This window comes from Pinus tabuliformis, chromosome 1_2 (genome assembly GCF_031772625.1).
Source record: "Pinus tabuliformis cultivar Carrire ecotype Pingquan chromosome 1_2, CPIR1, whole genome shotgun sequence".
Taxonomy (NCBI): Eukaryota; Viridiplantae; Streptophyta; class Pinopsida; order Pinales; family Pinaceae; genus Pinus; species Pinus tabuliformis.
The window spans coordinates 430,128,361-430,148,971 of record NC_142298.1 but is presented as its reverse complement, the minus strand read 5'-3'; the positions used below and the strand labels follow the sequence as shown (position 1 = coordinate 430,148,971).

Genomic DNA, 20,611 nt, shown 5'->3' with positions numbered 1-20,611 from the left:
TGGGGTGGATGGTACATTAGATGGATGTGAAGGCTTCTTTCCTCAATGGGGTTATTGAGGAAGGGGTGTTTATTGAGTGACCTTAGGGCTTTGAGGTGCATGGGAGAGAGTCTCATGTGTGTAGATTGAAGAAGGATTTTTTTGGGATGACACAAGCTCCATGCGCATTGTATGCTAGGATCGATGGATATCTTCTTGTTCTGGGCTTCACCATGAGTGAGGTAGACCCCAGCTTGTACTACATACTTTTTGAGGGTAAGCCTCTCATCTTGGTACTTTATGTGGACGATCTTTCTTAATGTGATAATAGAATCTCGTAGGGATGTGCAAGGAGGACCTCGCTTTTGAGTTTGAAATGAAGGACGTTGGCTTGATGCACTACCTTTTAGGATTGGAGGTGGGGCAGTAGCTAAGAGATATTTTCTTAGGGATGTGAAAGCATGTAGTTGAGATCTTGAGGAGGCCGAGGATGGAGGATTGTAGGCCTATGTCTACATCGATGATCACTAACTTGAAGAAGTTGAGTACTTCTGGGGGGCAAGTTGGTGGTCCCAGACTGTATAGGTAGCTGATAGGTTCCTTGATGTATCTGGTCAACCCTAGGGCAAATATTTGTTTTGCTGTGAACACAATCAACCAGTTCATGGTGGATCCGAGACAAGTTCATTAGGTGGCAGTGAAGCATGTGTTGAGATATTTGCGAGGTACGCTGGACTTTGGACTCAGATATGTTGGAGTTGGTGGAGTGGAGTTACAGGGGTACACAGACTTTGATTGGTTTTGGGAGTGCTTTGCACAGAAAATTGACATCTAGATGTTGTTTTAGCTTGGGATCAACCATGATCTTGTGCTACAATAGAAATCAACAATTACTGGCTCTTAATTCACCAGAGGCAGAGTACATGGCAATGAGTATGTCGAGTTATGGGGCAGTATGGCTTCACATGATGCTTGCAGGATTATTTGGTCTAGAGATAGGGCCAATAGTGTTCAATGTGACAATTAGAGTTGCACTAATCTCTCTGTGAATCCTGTGTTTCATGATCGGTCCAATCATATCGAGATCGAATATCACTTCATTAGAGACAAAGTCCAGAGAGGTGCTATGAGATTGCAGTACATTTCCACAAAGGAGTAGGTGGCAAATATTCTCACTAATGCTCTAGTGAAAAGGAAGTTTGTGAAGTACAAAGACAAGCTGGGAGTAGTGGAGAACCCTGACCTTGCTAGGAGGGACTGTTAAAGCTTGTGATAGCTTCAAAAGGTCTTTTGCATAGGCTTGGTGTCTTAGCATGTAGAAAATGATTCATTGCCTCTTTAGGTGCTTGTTTGGTGGAGTAACTGATTTATGTCTTCTTTCCTAACTCTAACTTAGGAAAAGTACAATAATTAAAGTCAATTAATTATTGTGGACTATTAAGTCAATTTCTAAGGATAAATAATAAAATTATTTAAGTGACTTAAAAATGATCTCAACCATTGATCTCCTAGATCTTCTAGAAGGGAGATTAGGGTTTTGGATTTGGGCTTGATGAAGATTATAAATGAAAACCTAAGGGAGAGGTGAAGACACAACAACAATAGAGAGATATCTACTGCATTTTTGGGAATAATAAAAGTATTTAAGTGACTTAAAAATGATCTCAACCATTGATCTCCTAGATCTTCTAGAAGGGAGATTAGGGTTTTGGATTTGGGCTTGATGAAGATTATAAATGAAAACCTAAGGGAGAGGTGAAGACACAACAACAATAGAGTGATATCTACTGCATTTTTGGGAAAGCAATTTTCTCAGAGGGAGAGTGATTTCTCTAGAGTGAGAGGCTCATGTAGACTGAGGAGAGAGAGGAAGATTGTAGGTTGATTTAGGAGCATTTCTAGGAGGCCTAATTGTTGGAGATTGTAGGGCCGATTTGTTGAAACTGTCAAAAACGTAACTAGTTTCGACCTTCATAGTTGTTGTACTCATTCCAATATGTATCCTGTGTAACAAACAAAAGAAGAAAAGAAAAAGATATTATTTTAAAGCATGGGTTTCATGCTCATTATTGATGGTCTTCTAGGTAAAAACATGTTCTTCATGCTTCTAAGGTTTGTTAGGTCTTAGGATTTATTATCATGAGTCAAAGGAGTCAACATCATGTTTATAAGACCCTTTCAGGAAAAATGTAATTGGAAAAAGAATTTGTTTTGACTCTCGAGTCTAGAAAGTCTTGGAATCTCCAAAAGTACAAGTTGGCCCTGGTAGTTACATGTCGGCCTAAAGGAGGGAATTTGACCCCTTAGAAAGGCTATATAAAGCAGTGTGGAAAAAGTCCCGATAAAATCGGGATTTATTCCCCAAAACGCGATTTTTTCAAGAAAAGGATTAAATCGGCCGATTTTTTGCCGACTTTTTAAAAAACGAAAAAATCGGGATTAAATCGAATTAATCCCGATTAAATCGGGAGTCGATGGCAAAAAATCGGCTGCGTTAAAAAAAATTCATCCGCGGGCATAAAAACTGGAAATCGTCGTTTTATTTTTTAATTGTGTTTTGGGCCTTGGCTTGTTCGCTGTGGAGGAGAAACGAGGGTTTCGAGTTCGAAGAAGTTGTGGGTGTGCATTTGCTAGCCGCAAGCGTCCGCCGTCAAGGTGACAAGGTATGTATTTGCCATTTGGTACCTCCGGCTCCATGTATTTGGCATTTGCCATTTGTTACCTCCGGCTCCATTGTATATTATAACTCCATGGTTTAAACTTTATGTACATTGTAATATTGTATATTATATATATATTTTAGTTTATAACTGTTGAGCCGCCAGCGGCAGCCGCTCACTCCTTTACTTGACTGTGTATAAACTATAAACTTTAAACTTTAAAGATCTTCGAAGAGTTGTCAATGATGCAAGCAATTGATAGCTAGAAACCCGAGTTTGTATGTGAAACATTTTTTCACTGAGAGACAGTTATTACAGTGCGTATTTCATAGTTTCATTGACTGCGTTGCCGTTTAGTGCTTCCACCGAAAGATATATTGAATTGAAATTTGAGAGACAGTGATTATTATGATCCCACTGCCCATTATCGATTATATATAAGTTTATAAATTATAAGTTTATAACTGTTACGTTACATGTAATTGTATGTTACAGTTACATTGTTATTATTTAAATTTTATATAACTGTTCAACAGTCAAATTCAAAACAGCGGCTGTTATATAATTATAATATGTAAAATTTAAATTTGTAATATGTATGTTAAATTGTTAATTTTTTATTTACATTTATTTATATTTATTTTATTGTTATTATTTAATATTTATGACTGTAATAATAATGTATGTTATATGTTATATTTATGTAATATGTATGTAATATGTATTTAATATTTATATATGTATGTTATATATGTATTATGTATGTTGTTATTTAATATTTATAATTTTATATAACTGTTCAAAACTTCAAAACAGCCGCTCAGAGTATGTTCACTGTACATACATTTATGATTTATTATTTAATATTTACTAATTTGTTTCTAAATTCTGAGTGCAATACAAATTAGTAAATTACTAATTATAATTTGCTGATTTGAATTTGTTTCCATTCTTTTTGTGCCCAGGTTTAAACTTTAAATTCCAGCTCAAAGTTTAAAACAAAATGCCGAGGATTTTGGATTCTATGTGGGAGTTTGGTGAGCCTGATGTTATACCTGAAACTGGGGCGGTCAATAGAATGTATTTGACTTGCAAATTGTGTGGAAAGCATATGTCAGGAGGCATCAACAGATTAAAATTCCATTTGGGGCAAATTCCAGGCCAAAATATTGAACTTTGCAAAGAGACAACTCCAGAAATCATCCGACGGGCCATTCAATCATTGATGGATAAAGAGGAAGGAAAAGACACCAGGGCAACACTAAGAAACCAAATTGCAGGGGGCTCAAGAGTGGGGGGAATTGAGAGTGGCAATGTTTCTACAGCAGCATCACCTTCCTCACCCATGGGTACATTGGGTAGTGGTACTCATCCTTCTATCTCATCTTTTTTTGTTCCTAGAACAGCAGCTGGTTCACAACCTGGGATTAGATCATCACTGAAAAAAAAGGAAAAGGCAGAAGCTGACAAGTTGGTCAGTAGGTGTCTTCTATGGAGTGATGTTCCCTTCAACATTGCCAAGACAAACCCATTCTACCAGCCTATGTTTGATGTTGTTGCTGTCGTTGGCCCGGGGTACAAAGCCCCCACCTTTGCAGAGTTGAGAGGGCCTCTTCTTCAAGATGAAAAGACTGAGTGCACTGCTAGATTGGCAGAGTTTAGGGCATCATGGGAGCACACTGGATGCACAGTCATGTCAGATGGTTGGACTGACCAGAAGGGTAGGCCCCTTCTTAACTTCTTGGTTAGTTGTCCCAAGGGGACAATGTTTATGAAATCTGTTGATGCATCTGACCACATTAAAGATGCACGTTTATTATGTGAGTTGTTTGACCTCTTCATTCAGGAAGTAGGCCCAAGCAATGTTGTCCAAGTCATAACGGACAACGCTGCAAATTATGTTGCAGCTGGCAAGATGCTTATGGAGAGGTATCCTAACTTGTTTTGGACACCTTGTGCTGCTCATTGCATTGACTTGATGTTGGAGGATATAGGTAAAATTCCTACTGTGAGGGATATTGTTGAATCATCCAAGAGCATAACAAAATTTATTTATAATCATTCATCTGTGCTTAGCTTGATGAGAAAATTCACCAACAAAAAAGAGTTGGTGCGGCCTGCCATTACACGATTTGCCACTTCTTTCATATCTCTTCAGTCTCTGTTGAATTCTATGTGGGAGGTGAAGAGCATGTTTCTCTCAGCGGAATGGCGTTCTTTATCTATTAGCCGCAAACCGGAGGGAGAGGGCATATGCAGACTAGTTTTATATGATCAGAGCTTTTGGGCAGTAGTAGAGGAGGTGTGTGCCATTTCAGAACCTTTGGTAAAGGTTCTTCGGTTGGTTGATGGAGAGAAGCCCGCAATGGGCTACTTGTATGAGGCCATGGATAGGGCCAAAGAAGCCATCCGTGCTTATTATGCAGATAAGGGAGACGAGGGGTTGGAGAAACAACAGGTCATATGGGGAGTGATTGATCAGCGATGGAACAATACCCTCCATTGCCCCATTCATGCTGCAGGTGTCTACCTCAACCCTGCATTTTCTTATGCTTGTGGTTTCAGATTTGATGCCGAGGTGATGGATGGATTCTTCTCTTGTGTCGAGAGGATGGTGTCATCTGGGCGAGAACGTGAGGAGATTTCTAAAGAAATGGAGGTCTATAGGATGGCAGGTGGCACATTTTGTTTTGACATGGCTATTAAGAATAGGACGACCAAAATGCCAGGTAAGTTTCAGTTTGTTTCAAATTTTCAAGTTTAGAATTTCAATGTTTTTTTTTTATGTTTCTCATTTTTCTTTTAACTTGTAGATGCTTGGTGGACAAGCTATGGTGCCAGAGTACCACATCTCCAAAAGCTTGCCATTCGAGTGCTCAGCCAAACATGCAGTTCCTCTGGGTGTGAGCGCAACTGGAGTGTATTTGACAAAATACACTCCAAAAAGTGCAACAGGTAAAAACTAAAAAGATTTCAAATTAAATTTTTTGAATTCATTTGATTAATTTTAATATTTAAATTTTCTAAGTACTAATTTACAATCTATGACCCTAATACAGATTGGAATCCAAACGCCTCAATGACATGGTATACGTCTACTACAATCTTCGATTGTGGGTGAGATAGCTTCAGAAACCTACTGATGTGGAAGCCATCTCATTGGACAATATTGATACCACCGCTGCATGGAGAGTCGAGACTGAGAGGCCAATCTTGGACACGATCCCGGATTGGTTAGGTGTGGATCTAGAGGATGTAGCAGTTGCAGAGGAGGGAGAGCTAGAGATAGAGGAGGAGGAGGTGGAGCAACATCAGGGTCAGGAGGCAGTAGCAGAGCTGGATGAGGATGCTGAGGAGGAGGTGACACCATCTAGGGTGGGCAACAGCAGCGGTAGCGTAGCACAGAGGCCACCTCTTCCATCAACTTCTAGAGGACGATTGAGTCCATTTCCTTTTGTATCCCCAGGGGCAGGGTCTTCTTCCTCTAGAGGAAAAGGCAAAGCCATTCCCTATTCCCGTAAAAGGGGAAGAGGATCTCAGTGACTGATTAGTGATTACTTGATGACTTTTAGATGACTCATGATGTACATTTATTATATTTTTTGTTGATATTTTGACTCTTGAGAGTTGAAACTCAGACAGGACTCAAAATTCAGGAGTGGATTCACTATTTTGATATGTGATGCAGCACTAGACTTCATATACATATTATATATTAGCTTTCTTTACATGTTTATGTGGAAATGCATTTATTTGATGTTGTGGATACTCTAGATGTTAAAAAAAATTAAAAAAAATGAATAATTTTGTGTTTTTTTAATTTTGCCGACTTTTTCGAAAAACTCCCGACTTTGCCGAGTTTTTCAACTTTTGGACCCTTGCCGAATTAATCCCGACAGCGACTTTTTCCACATTGATATAAAGAAGCGGTTCAACCTCATTTAGCACTCACTCACCAAAAAGTTTGATCTCAAGAAAAAAAAAGCTCAATCTGTAGTGGGGAAGCAAGGCAAGAGAGAGTGAAGATCCAAAAGAAGAAAGGAAAGATGAAAAAATTGTTTTAGGGCTTAATCTCTCTCATATGTGCAAAGGATTATGGTTTTTACAGCTTCCATAGAGGGCCAAAATTGCAGGATTGTGTTGCAATCAAACGAAGTGTTATATCTTGTTGTTGGGAAGAGCAAAAATTCTATCTAGATCTCATTGACCTTGGGTGGAGATGTCTTACCCTAGGAAGGTTTCAAGTGGAAGGTAATCCAAGGTTTTTGCAGCAACACCAAGGGTCAAAGTTGTAAGTCGAGTTGCAGTGTTAAAGTTGGCAAGTCAAATTTGCAGGCTGAAGTTGATTGGCGTAGAATCAAGGAAGGACTTGTTGGAAGGGCTGACTTGGTACTTGGAGAAGGACTAGGTCTTGGGATTGGGCGTTTGTCTCATTGAAAGCAGATTCTATAAGAAAAGAGTTTACCGAGTTTTCTACTTGGAGGGTTTTTCCCTAGTTGAGAGCTTGATTTTTGTGTCCTCTTTTGTTGTTGTTTCGTTCTTGATACTTGTTTGATGAAAAGATCTAACTAAAGAACATAAGAAGATTAACTAAGTTCACAAGTAAGTATTAAGGTTAAGGAAAATTGTATAATAAGTTGCAAACTGTGAATTTTCCAACATGGAATGAGAGCTAAGGTGAACAAGAAGGCAATAGAAAGATTATCTTGTGGAAACAAAGAAGGGCTTGCTTGTCATAGGGAATCATATGTGAAAAGAAGTAGAAGACCTATTGATTTGGAAGGAGGATTTCTACATTAAAGAAGATCAAGGTTACATCAAGCTCTCACCAAAGGAAGGCTTGAGAGGGAGACTACAAGGAAGGTTATCTATATAAAGGCTTATTGAAAGGCATCTTTGAAGGAAGCATCAAAAGAAATCTTGGTATTATCTTTGAAGAAAACTGTGATTGAAAGAATCGCAGGAGGTATCGTTCAAGGACATTGTTGAAGGTTCTTCAAAGATCTTGAAGGCATCAATAAAGGGTGAAGACGTCATCAAGAAACAGGAGAATCTTGGTTATCAAGTAAGTATCATATATTTAGTATGTCTGAATCTAGTGGTCATATGGGTTCTTTTTGCAAGGAGAGTAATAAGCTCGTTGGAGCATCAAATTACTCTGCATCGAAGAAAAGGATTGACCTAGCGTTGAGAGAGCATGAGGTAATGGAATTTCTGATTGGGGAGATCACTGAACCTAGGAAAGACGAGACTCAAGAACTAGTGAAGTACAAGAAAGGGGAGGTAAGAGCACAAAGGATCATAGTTGAATCAATCAAGGATCCTCTTGTTCCATTTGTTGCAAATTTGAAATCTTCCAAGGCTATGTATGATAAGCTAGTGAACTTGTACTCTGTGAGTACATCTGGACAAAATATGTCTTTGCGGAATAAGCTATACGAAATGAAGAAGTCAAAGGATGAGGATATGGCATCCTTTCTAATGAAGATCTTTCAATTAAGAGATCACTTGCAAGGACTAGGGGAGATTATTTCTTACTCGGAAATGACCATCTATGTACTAAATGCACTGCCCAATGTTGCACGAAGCGCCCCCCCGGTTCCAAGCCCTGAAGCGCGTCCTGTACGGAAGCGCCCCCCCCTGGTTCCAAGCCTCGAAGCGCGTCCCGTACGAAAGCGCGCTTCCGAAATTCGGAAGCGCCACTTCCGAATTTTTTGCCGCTTCCTGGAAATTTGGAAGCATAGTACGGAAGCGCCGAAGCGCACTTCGTACGTCGCTTCGGGCGTCGGAAGCGTGGTGCTTCGGAGGAGGAAGCGTATGCTTCCGAAAAAGTGTTAGAAAACCATAGATGCTTATCCAATCCTTTGCCACTCTCTTCATCACCTAAAGAGAAGAATGCACATGTGATGTCCAACATCACTCCCCCTCAACAAGAGAGGACATCTCTATTCTCTTTTAATCTTGAGAATAGAACCTTGCTCCTATAAAAGGAGACTCCTTTGCTCCCTCATAAAATCAGAGGAAATCTAGACTTCCTTTCTATTTGGGAAGTCATCATCACAAGCCTTACAACTTTTCTTCATAAGAGAATCAATTACCAATTCTTCATAGCTGCCCTGGCTCCCTCTTTCCTTTGCATCATCGAGATTTATTAAATATTTATTTCCTTTTCTCTTCAATCTTGTGACAGATTCCAAGCCAATCTTCTTGCTCATCACTTTCTTCTTTGATATGAAGTTGATCATAGCTTCTTCTTGAAAGTGATCTTCCTTTTACCTTCAGGTTATCTTCTCATACTGGTACCTTTTAATCCCAAGATGTCCACAACTTGACTTCACAGTTGCCAGGTACTAGATATCAAGCTTCCCTCAATATATTTCATCCATACAGTCAAACCTGCCTCAACTTCCATCATATATTCCTGCAACATTCTTCTAGGTAGCAAAAGAATATGTTAACCAGATAACCAATAATAATAAAAAGTCAAAGTTACCTCATGATGATGACCTTCTCGATCCATCCATATCCTCATGGTTTGTATCCATATGACTTTTCCTTCATGCATTAGAGTGTCCAAGGATTGAACTTGATTACCAAGTTACACAGTTTCTTCTGGAGACTATATTCTAGAGAAAGTCGTAATATTTTACACATCCTTAAGTAAATCAAATTTTATTCTTTCTCCAACATCATAGATACTAAGGCATAATTTCATAACCAACTTTCTTCCATAAGATTCTTGTACATATGAATCTTATCTGAAGTTTTATATCCAACATTCATTCCTATGCTTTCATCCGATCATCTAGCTATTCATATGTCTCACAAAGATCCTGCATCCAGACCCATTGCATTCCTTCATCTCTTTACTAGTATTGACTCCATATTACATGGAATGCATACTAACCTTGTCATAGTGCTTTTCCCAAGAACCTTCCATAATGATGCTTCTTCCAGGATCATGATGATCCATCTAAGCAAGATGACTACCTCTAACATAATGTTAGATACTGTCTGCATGATCACCATACAAAATGGTCTATCTATCCATCTATCTAGATGATCTCTATAGAGCAACTTAATTATGTAAATTCTAGACATGCTACTATCATATGCTTCTATCTATGATGCTATGGAAAACATACTATCCTAAAAGAAAGATTAATCTTCACAAAGAAGCTGACAATCCATGAACCTTCTTTAGTAGTAAAGATCCTTCACTTCTTCCTTTTTGCCTTCTTCTCAGGTTCTCCCACTGCCTCGGCTACATGAGCTTCACTTCTTTCCTTTCTTTTTTTGTTCTATAGGCTTGGATAGTCCCTCTTATAGTGTCCAAATTCATTGCACTTGAAGCAGTGAACCTTGGACATGTCTTTCTTCTTGGACTTACCAACTTTCGCTTCTTCAGTTTCTTGACTCGGGCTAGAAAGGTTTCAGATTTCTCATCTGATCCAACTTCATCCTTGACCTTAATCCTTGATTCTTCCAATATGCATTGCGCTGACAACTCATCAAAGGGAGTTGAATCCTTCTTGGAGTAGATGCTTGTTGCAAAGTTGCTCCACTCTAGTGGCAATGCATTTAGTACATAGATGGTTACTTCAGAATCAATAATTGGTTCCCCAAGTCCTTGTAGATAGTCTCTTAGTTGAGAGACTCTCATGAGAAAGGATGCCACATACTCATCCTTTGATTTCTTCATTCTATACAACTTGTTCCCCAACATCTTTTATCTTGTTGTACTTACTGAGTACAAATTCACTAGCTTGTCATACATGGCCTTGGAAGTTTTCAAATTTGCAACAAATGGAACAAGAGAATCCTTAATTGATTCAATTATGATCCTTTGAGCCCTTACTTCCCCTTTCTTGTACTTTGCTAGTTCTTGTGTCTTATCTTTCTCAAGTTCAGTAATTTCCTAAGTTGTCAGAAATGCCTACCTAACACCCTAGAAACGTCGTTCGTCGTTTCGGATCTGGATGTTGGTACGAAATGTCGGAAAAACGGCTTGGATACGTATTTGGGGCATTTTTATTTTTCCTAAACAAGCATTTGAAATGTTTTTTAGGCATTTTTGGGGAAAATCGACCCGTTTCTGTGAACAATGAATACCTTTTACGGTAGTTGGAAACAGATCCGCCTAAAAGGAAAATGTATCACGATTTGCTAAAACGGATCCGCCTAAAAGGAAAACGTATCATGATTTCTGGCCGCCGAGAACGAATTTTGATTTTTCTTTTCATATTAACTTTTTTACTGAGCCGGAAGCTAATGTATTACCTTTACGGTTAGCCTTTGTGACTTGTGGTTCTCATTTTCGCTGGAGTGACTGCCGTTTTCGATGCCGCTGAGTGAGTGCCGAGTGAGTGAGTGAGTGCCGACTGTGAGACTGTGAGTGCCATTTTCATGCCAGTGTAAAACATATTGAATAATTCAGTATTTCCTAGGCATTAGTTCATTTGCATGAATGTTTAGGAACAATAACCTATTTGTTCACCTTTGTGTGCAATAATAGGAATGCAAAATTGTTTCAAATCTCATTTTTCAGCCTTATGTCTGCTTATTTGAAATCAAGGATAGTAGAGAAAACTAGTAATAATATCTTTCTCGGGTTTTAATTTGTCAAGGCACAATAACTTGGACGAGCCATCTACATTCCCTATCAATTTTATTATTAATTCTAGACAAATTGGTACTCGTGTAAACATTAGTGACCATTATACACATTCATATACTTTTGTGCCTGTAGAATTCTGTAGATTTTAATGATAAACATAAAACACAATAAATATATTTTCTAATATTCTCCATTATATTATCACTAGGTTAAACTTTTAAGTTTTATATATACCTAGACAATAAGCAATAGGTTGACGATTTAATATTGATATTTGCCAATTAAAACTTCAAAATACTCTGTGGCATGCTATTTAGATTAATGTCAATACAACCTTTTTGTTTTTTTGTTTTTTAAATTTTAAGTTAAGTCCACAATCATTAGCCACCTAGTATGCTACATTTTCCAGAAGATACAAATAAGTATTTCATGTTTTAGTTCCTTGTTATATCTGTAGATGTATGTAGCCACATGGCTGATGAGGCAAAAGAAGACTTCAATTAATTTTATTGAACAGATTATTAAGTCAAAAAAAATTCAGTTGTTGGTTTGGGGCTGTCATGGATTTTCACTAAAAATGTTCCTTTTTTATTACCTCTATGATCTGTTTTTGGCAGCAAGCCCTCTCAGGGCACCTAAATTAGCTTTAGGTGGGGTATTCCCAGCAAGAGTATTTGTATTCCCTGTTGTGATAGATATAAATTAGAAAGATTATCAAACTTCTAGTGTGTTGGCTGAAATTGCTGAACTGCAACTCATACAAATAATATATCTGGGGAAAACCACTATGGATATTCTTTTTTAAAGAAGAAAAAACAAGTGGTATTAGGAAGTAAGGATTACCTTACAAGAAAATTGGAACTTCAAACGTATTTATTTCATCCTTCAATCCTTTTTCAGAATTGTGTTAGCCTGTCAGGTGCTTTGAGAATCAACCAGAATTATATTCTACATGTTCCTATGCTTCAATTCTCTGATATTTCAGTGCTTCAAAACTTGTAGTGTCAGATTTTCTCAGATTCCTGTAATTACAGTTTTAGAAGCTCAAATAGATTACTATCCAAGCGTGGACATTGCTTTTGAATGGTGTCTGTTATCCTCCACAATATCCCAAGGCTGAGAAAGGAGACCGAAGGAGGTAACCTCAGACCACTTAGGGTTTAGCAGCTAGCCCTGCCAAACCGGAGAGGGCTCTCTCTATGAGCTGATAGCCAATGATGACTGGAGTGGGAAAAAGATATTATGCTAGATATGTTCAGCTCTAGGGTTTAAAGATTTTAGGGTTTCGTTGGATCAAAAGTGAAAATAAGGGAATTAGGTCAAATGATCAAAGGTTTCAGTTGCAAGAGATATAAAGGAGAAAGGTAGGTATGCCTTTGTGATACTTTGGGGTTTTGTCGATGTAGTGTAGGGTGGAAAAGCAAAGATCAAAATGAGCATGGCAAGCATGAATTCATTTATCAGAAGATAGGTAACATAAACATGAAGTTCCTAACAAAACAAAACTTAAATTTAAGAATTTTGTTTAAAACCTCTTAGAAAAATCACTAAAAAGCATAGATATGGAAAGAAGATGAAATTATCCTTCATATAAAACTATAACAAAAAGAAAACATTATCACAAACTCACAACACAAGAATTCTTGAATAATAGCTGCAATTGTCCTTTGATTTCCTATAAAAAGTGATGAAGTCCAAGCTACAAGAGTTCCACTCACTGATGTCCAAACCTGAATCTGACTGAAAACTAGATACATATAGAGAAAATGACCATTTCCCTTCTCTGAGGGTCGAATCCTTCAGTTTAGGAACTGATTACATGAAGTGCTCAACAAACGCTAATGTCTAGGGTCGTTAAAACAAATCCTCCTTTAAAACTTTGACTAAACTGCTCCTCATAAATGAGGCCTAAAATTACATGAAAATTACTCTAACAAGCTTATTTACCTCCTATTACATCATTTCAACTCATAAAAGAAGACTTACATCGGAAAAAGTCGAACTAGATTGAGCAAACCGAGAAAAATGAGTTCTAGGCAAAAATGTAGCGAATTGCTTTGAAAACATAGTGTGCCTGGAGAAAACGTAGCGTGCTGCTTGTAAGTGACTTTTGGAGGGGTTCCCAAGCTCCAAATCAAGATCTGAAAAATGCTGGAGAAAGCTCTGCCTGTCTACTACACCATAGAATCTTCAAGCACTGAAAAAGACTGCTTCTAGACCTCCAAAAGCCATTTCTCCCACAACTACTCCAAAAATGTAGCATGCCTCTGAAAAACATGGCAAAAAGGTGATTTTTTGGTACTTTTTTTACTTTTTGACCTAGCAAAAGCTGCTGACATGGATCTCCTGTTTCATAACTTCAATGTGCAGGTCATAAGGAATCCAAAAATGCAAACTTTTCATGATTTGGAGGCCTCCAGTCTGCCCAAAAACTGTGTAAAATTTCCATAATTTGTTCAAAGCGTTTGAAATTTGTTCCTTGGAGCTTGGTAATGATTCTTCAAGCTATAAGTGAAGCCTCAACGAACAACTCAAGCTTGTCCCCCTTGTTTTGCTGAGTTAGGGTTTCCTTTAGTTTTCTCTTCAAGTTCTGAAATCTGATTTGCGAAACCCTGTTTCTGTTAAAATTGTCAACTAGGGCCAAACTCCATGTGGGTCATCTTATTAATGGCAGCTGATATTTTTCTTGGACCCCTCTTATCGAGAGGTGTAGGATTGATCTAAAGATCATCCGATTTCGGTAAGTATTCATGGAGATATGAATTTATTTGTGTTATGGGACAATTCGTCAAGGTCGGCCAACAACCAAATAAACCCCAGTTGTGCTCAACGTTTTAGTATAAATAGAGGTGCCTTGAAAATCATTTGGACACACATTGTCTTGGTGATCTCTTCCTCTCCACTTGTCTTTGGGTTTTGGTGGGAGGAGAGATCTAAAGAGGATACGCTGCCCTAGAGGATGCCCTAGATCCTAACACTATCATGGAGGAGATTTTAACGCAGTTAAGGAAGCCTACCTATACACAGCTCTATGGAGAGCCCTATGCTGCCCTATACACATATCTATGGAAAGCCCTACGCTGCCCTATACACAACTCTATGGAAAGCCCTACGTTGCCCTTTACGCAGCCCTATGGAGAGCCCTACGTTGCCCTTTACACAGCCCTATGGAGAGCCCTACGTTGCCCTTTACGCAGCCCTACGCTGCCCTATACACTGCTCTATGGAGAGCCCTATGCCGCCCTATAAGAACTCTATGGAAAGCCCTACGCTGCCCTATACGCAGCCCTATGGAGAGCCCTACACTGCCCTATACGCAGCCCTATGGAGAGCCCTACACTGCCCTATACACAGCCCTATGGAGAGCCCTATGTTGCCCTATATGAAACCCTATGGAGAAGCTCTATGCTGCCCTAACCGCAGTCCTCCATGTGATATAAAGGAAGACTATTCAAGCATGCCCCAGTCACAACCATGGAGGAAGGAAGGTCTGAAAGCGGCTTGTATGACATGGAGAAGGATGCTGAAGGGTATACGTTGAAGTCTGTCCAACAAGGCAGCATATGTTAGGACTGTGTTGATGAATGTTGTAGCATGATGGGTACAATGATGAAGTGTATCATAGCATAAATAGGGGCATCACAGTGGTGAGGTACAACAGTATGATATAGCAAGTTCATAGTGCTGCTAGCATAACACATTGGGACAGCAGCATGATACTTAGTGCAGCAATTATGCTAGGGACAACAAGCATGCTCGAGACAACAAGCAAGCAAGGGACAACAAGCTAGCTAGGTGCATCAAACGCATAGGTTAGTATGGCAACATGGTGCAACAATGGCACATGATGCAGTACAGTGATGGGTTCCGTCATGATTGATGAAGCATGATGAGATGCAGCATTGTGATGATGGGTGCAACATGGTGCAACACGGTGAGGCGCAACATGATGACGAGATGCAACATGATGATAGGTGAAGGAATCACCTTGGAGAATCAGTTGAAGCAATGTGTCTTCAACTGATCTCATTATCATCTTCTTAGAGATGATCTATGCTCTCATCTAGATAAGTCAAAGTGTTGACTTCAGTGGTAAATGTACTATCTCTCTCTCTCTGTTGAACTATTGAAGAACATATAAGAAGAATTGATCAAGGGTTTCCTGACATTGGGGTTTGTCCCTGGCTAGCGCCACATCTTGTGTCTTCTTGTCTTGGCTTGTCTTCTGCGATTTATGTTTATGTTCTATCTGCAATTTACTTTAATGTTGATGTGATTGCTAATCTGGAAAAGATATTGAGCTAACTATGAAAATTGAAATAAATTGCTCTAAGCATAGAACATACCTAAACTTAACAATTTCTGGTGTAATAATGTCTAGCCATGTGCCTTTGCAAGTTTGTGGCCCTCTTGGCCCTTTCAAGGAGCTTCTACAAGTGGCTATTAACTTTATCTAGCAAATACTCCCTATTTGTCACACTATCTCTATCTAGGCCTTGTTACCGCTCAAACTAGCAAGGGTCCTAGGAGGGGATCCTGTAGAGCAATAATGGAGCGATAACCCACTATCACCTCAGCTAAAGCTCCCTGCTATTTATGGACTTTCACCGATGGGAGGAGTCTCAGTATGAGAGGAATCACTAGAATAGATGGATCAATGATAGGATGTGAGGTGATTCCTAAAGGCTATTGACAAGAGAGGCTCGGACAAAGGGGGAAGCACCGGCGCGAGCAGGTGTGGACGAAGCGGAAGCGAGAATGTCGGCTTGAATAATGCAAACATTGGTGAGAATCCAATGCCCCGAAAACCTAAGGGTTCCTCCACAAGGTTCGGTTACTTGCTATAGAAGCAAGATGGATGGCTCTCTTAGAAGGGCTAAGAGGATGCCTAGACCTAGGGCTTGAAGAGTGTTACTTGAAAAGAAGTGCCCAAGATCGAGGAATCCTAGAAGACTAAGGTTTCTAAGTGATCTTTGTGAAATTGAAGTTATAATGTTGTAAGACCACAAAGAAGCCCAAGTGGGCCCAAACGAGGTCAAGGGTTTGGATTGGAGCAACAAATTGATGATCTTGACCAAGTTAGGGAGGAGAATAAGATCAAAGGAATTGAATTTCTCTTGGAATTTGAGCACAATGATCCTAATGAAGCCACCAAACAAAGGGAACCTAGGGATGGGAACAGTGTTTAAGGTAGGGCTTGAAATATTTTGCGATTCCATTGTGGGATCGACCTCAAATTTAGAGGACCTCTCAAGAAGAACTTAGCACATTAGTTAACCAATTTTCAAAGATTTTCAATGGCTAGAAATGATTTTAAATGATGCCCTAGGAGGCCTACTAGGTTAGGGCTTAGAAGGAAGGGAGGTGAGAAGAATATTCTTTTGTGATCACCTTAGGACTAGACTAGTGCCTAGCCAATTGGCAAAATGGAGTCAAATGAGATCAATGCTTAGATAGGTTTAGTTACAATCAAGGAGTTCCACAACAACTTCGTTTGGCCCTAACAACAACTAGGTTACAAATTGAAATTTATACCCCTAGGACAATAATTCACCATACTTAACAATAATCACAAGAAAAATCTCTCACAAAGACAAATTGGCAACTTCGCATATGCCAAAGAACAGCTACACTAGCTTCATGAATGAAAATATTTCATAGATTATTTCATGAGACAAATTACAAGATAAACATGAAAAAGTACTCACAAGTATAGCAAAATTATTCCAATCATCAAGATGCAAGAAAATCGAAGCTCCAAGACAAGAAATTAAGCTCTTCCAAACATCGAAATGCATTAAATCTCCAATTCATCCATCAAAAGGCTTAGCAAAATTTCCAGAAGAAACAAATGATCCAAATCCAAGTGATGATGAGATTCAAATGAGCTCTCATCAATTTATATCCTTCCTAAAGAGTTTGATTTGCCTAATTAGGCCTAATTAAGCCCCAAATAATAAAATAATGTACAATAATGACATGACTTGGTGACAAGCCCACCAAGATAGCTCCATAATACAAAGATAAGCCACTCAAGAGAGCAAAATAGTAAATACAATGAATTGTTGGGCGCTTGAAGAGCCTAGTGGAGTCCAAAGGGTGAGATAATAGGCTCCAAACATAGTGATCAAGGGGTTGGCCCCTTGATATCCGAGCACATCACATGTGGTGTCCCCAAGTGGGTGTGGGGGCACAATGACATCCTCATGGGTCTCCAAGTGGATTGATAATGTTTGTATTCCATCTGTAAGGGCTAGACTGATGACATAAGCCCTCCCTTTGTCTCCTTTGGTGACACATCCTTATTTGGGCCTTGGAATATCTACCAAATATGTGGTGCAAGTGTGAAGTTAGTTGGGCATGGTGGTCCAAAGGTGGAACACAAGCTATCATTGAATGGTGCTGAGGGATCCATGAAGTGGTGATCTTCTCTCTGTTGTGGTGGAGGCCCATGGCTCTCAACGCTCACCCTACATGTGCCAATATGACGCTCTAGAGGGCTTGGTCTCCGTATAGGGAGACCAAACCCCAAATGGAGACCCACTTGCGATCCTGTAAAAGATCCAATGCATCCCCTTGCCTTCCAATACAATAGATCATTAGTGCAACCGACTAAAAAAGCTTACAAATCATGGAACCAAATGGACACTTCATAGTGGCATGCCTTTCCATATTGGGCTTTAGAATGTACAAATGTCTCCAAGTTCAAGAAGAAGGTTAACCCAGGACCCTATTAGGTGGTTTCAGTGTCGAAGGGGGTGACATGTCCATGGTACATCTATCAAATGGCAAGTGGCATGTGATATAATGATGGAATGGAGTGGGGCATCAGGGGAAGGCTCCAAGCCACATGCCACAGTACAAGGGTAGCCATAATAAGAGAAGCCCACACTTTGGTGTATGAATGTAGGATGGAGCAGTCATGTTACATGAGTTACCCCGACCTTTGTTTTTCCACCCTTCTTCATATGCCTTTTTCCCTTGATTGGTTTTTCTTTTATGATTGCTCGAGGCTCTAGGGGATGAGAGCATGATGTGTAGGATGTAGCAGTGAATACCCCCTTTAGGTGGGGCTGTTCATCGCCCACCAGGGGTTGGGACAATCATGGGTTCCCAAATGATGAAGGGGCTAATGTGTAGGGCCTTAGGAACTAGGGTGATGGCCATGATAAAAGGGTTAGAGCTCATGTTTGGCTTTTTCCCACATGCTAAATGTGTATGTCGCGGCCATCTTTTGCATTTTATGGTACTTTTCCTATTGAGAGTGGCCAAATTATGCTTTTTTTTTCTTTTACCTGCATGATCCTTTGGGGTATCGTTCCGGGCTCGACCAAAAGTGTGGACAAGGGGAGGGGGAGGCTAATTCCTTATGGACCCAATGGACAATTGTGGACCCGGATGGAAAATATGATGAATGGGGTTGTAATGAGCAGAAGGGGGGTGATATATATGGTGTCGGGAAGGGGGACCATGCATCCAAAATTGGAGTTTCCCATGTAGTGACATCCCTAAAGCTAATAGCCAATAAAGGAGATCCCACGGGGCTAGGACACAAGGTTAACCATCAAATTGGACATAGGAGACAAGACTACAAACCAAACCAACTCTTTCCGCCGAATCCTCCCACTAATTCATGTCCACAATGTCCATGATAAGTAAACAAAAATACTCAACTTACACAATGAAAAGCCATACCTTCGGGTTTGGAAAGCCCACCTTCAAACATACGATCATAAGAGATGGGCGAGGGACCACATGGCTGGCTCAAGTGGCGGAGGTAGTGGCACATCAAGTTATCTAGGGGCTGCAAGGGACTACTGGTTGCTCGCTGAGGACCATCTAGGAGAAAAATTTCTCCTGTGGATATCATCGACAAGGTGGTGGATAACAAGCTTCATATTCGTGCCCCTCTTGGACAAAAGCCCCAGGGTGGTTACACTCAACTAGAAGGAATTGATGACCATTGACGTGAAATAAACCAACATGCATAACGCCCAAGCATCTGGATTGATTGTTTGAATTCAACCCATGATCCTTACTTAGATGCCTAATACATTAAATGTAAACACTTCGTCTCTAACAATGGCTAATGTACTTCTTGTGTTGAACCACTATCATAGGATGAGCATGCTGATCAGATGAATGAGCTAAGCATACAACAAAAAGAGGCTTTGACGGGCTGCTGTATGTGGTGAATGCTAGTAATCACCTCTGCAATGCTCTCTGTTGTGAAGAAATGAAGAATGTGCAACTACTGGCTGGAAATCTGCATCATAGGATAACGGTTTTCTTCAGGGGTTACCCATGTGGATGAGTAACAGGTCCAATTCAGTTTTTGTAACAAAGCTTGGGACATATTGGAATTCCAAGTCATTTTATTCTTCGGCCTATGCTAACAGGTGGTTTTACTAGTACGCTGTAGCTAGTCTGTTTAAATAAAGGTTGTTTGGTTGCAACCCCTATTTGATTTTTGATGTATGGAAGGATTCTGTCCAGGTGTTGAACTATGTAGTTATATTCAACCCCTGATGCTTTTTGTCACCTTTGATTAATTCAAGTTTGTTAGTGAGTTGTGACTAAACTATCAGCAGAGCTTCACTGCTTTATCTTGAATCTGTTTTATTTATTCTGTCCTCACAAAGCAAAGTTACGTTTAGCTTGATAATCAGGTGAGAAGTTGAATTGATGAACAAGTTCTCCGATTTTTTGGCAAATGCTCTACATATGATCGTCCATCAGTTTAGCTTTCCTAAGTACTATATCACTAAATTCTGCAAACACCTCTGCACTTGTGCTTCCTCCCACTCTTTTATTGCATATTACTGAAAATGCTTCCCTGAAAGCCATAAGAATACCCTGATGATTTTGAAATAGATGCTTTACATAACCCAAATAATTGTCATCGATTTCAATAAGTTTGGGAACAAATTCATGCTTATCATCCTCAGAATCCTTTGCCCATTTAATCAATACTATTGCTTCGGTAGTTACATGTTTTTTTAAAAAACTGGCCATTGGTTCCAAACCCTGGGGTATATTACCAAAGAACCTATACAACCTGGAAAGGTCGTCTTTCTTGTCAACCCTAAGCAACACATGACAACCAGAATCCTGTTTTTCCAAGAGTTGAATTTCATAGCGGGAATTTCTACTAATATTAAATGTTGGTGTGTTTCACTAGCACCTAATTCTTGTATTCCTCATTGTCAACCAATTTAGATGTAAATTCTTCCTCATCAATTGGTGGGTCAAGTTTACCAAATTCATTTAAGGGGACATGTTGCACAACTTCAAGTGTTTCAAGGTCATCTTCATCATTATCATCTTCATAGTCATCTCTGTTTTTAAGATCATC

The 20,611-nt window shown here is 39.5% G+C and overlaps 2 protein-coding genes across 5 annotated transcripts in view; both read left to right on the top strand.

Annotated features, from left to right (window-relative positions):
- EMB140 (EMBRYO DEFECTIVE 140) overlaps positions 1-20,611 on the top strand; it is a 342,658-nt gene that overhangs the window by 320,842 nt on the left and 1,205 nt on the right. The window lies entirely within an intron of this gene.
- LOC149206196 (uncharacterized) lies at positions 3,534-8,477 on the top strand. The gene is made up of 4 exons (XM_089396270.1): positions 3,534-5,368; positions 5,453-5,594; positions 7,739-7,922; positions 8,073-8,477. Exons 1-4 carry the CDS (start codon positions 3,643-3,645, stop codon positions 8,475-8,477), a joined length of 2,457 nt encoding a protein of 818 aa, XP_089252396.1. The 5' UTR covers positions 3,534-3,642.

What these genes read in the sequence shown, in the direction of transcription:
- LOC149206196 (XM_089396270.1), top strand. Translation starts at nt 3,643, where the DNA reads ATGCCGAGGATTTTGGATTCTATGTGGGAGTTTGGTGAGCCTGATGTT. An exon ending in TAGGACGACCAAAATGCCAG is followed by an intron (nt 5,369 to 5,452) that starts GTAAGTTTCAGT and finishes TTTAACTTGTAG; the next exon opens with ATGCTTGGTGGACAAGCTAT. An exon ending in TGAAGTACAAGAAAGGGGAG is followed by an intron (nt 7,923 to 8,072) that starts GTAAGAGCACAA and finishes TTGCGGAATAAG; the next exon opens with CTATACGAAATGAAGAAGTC.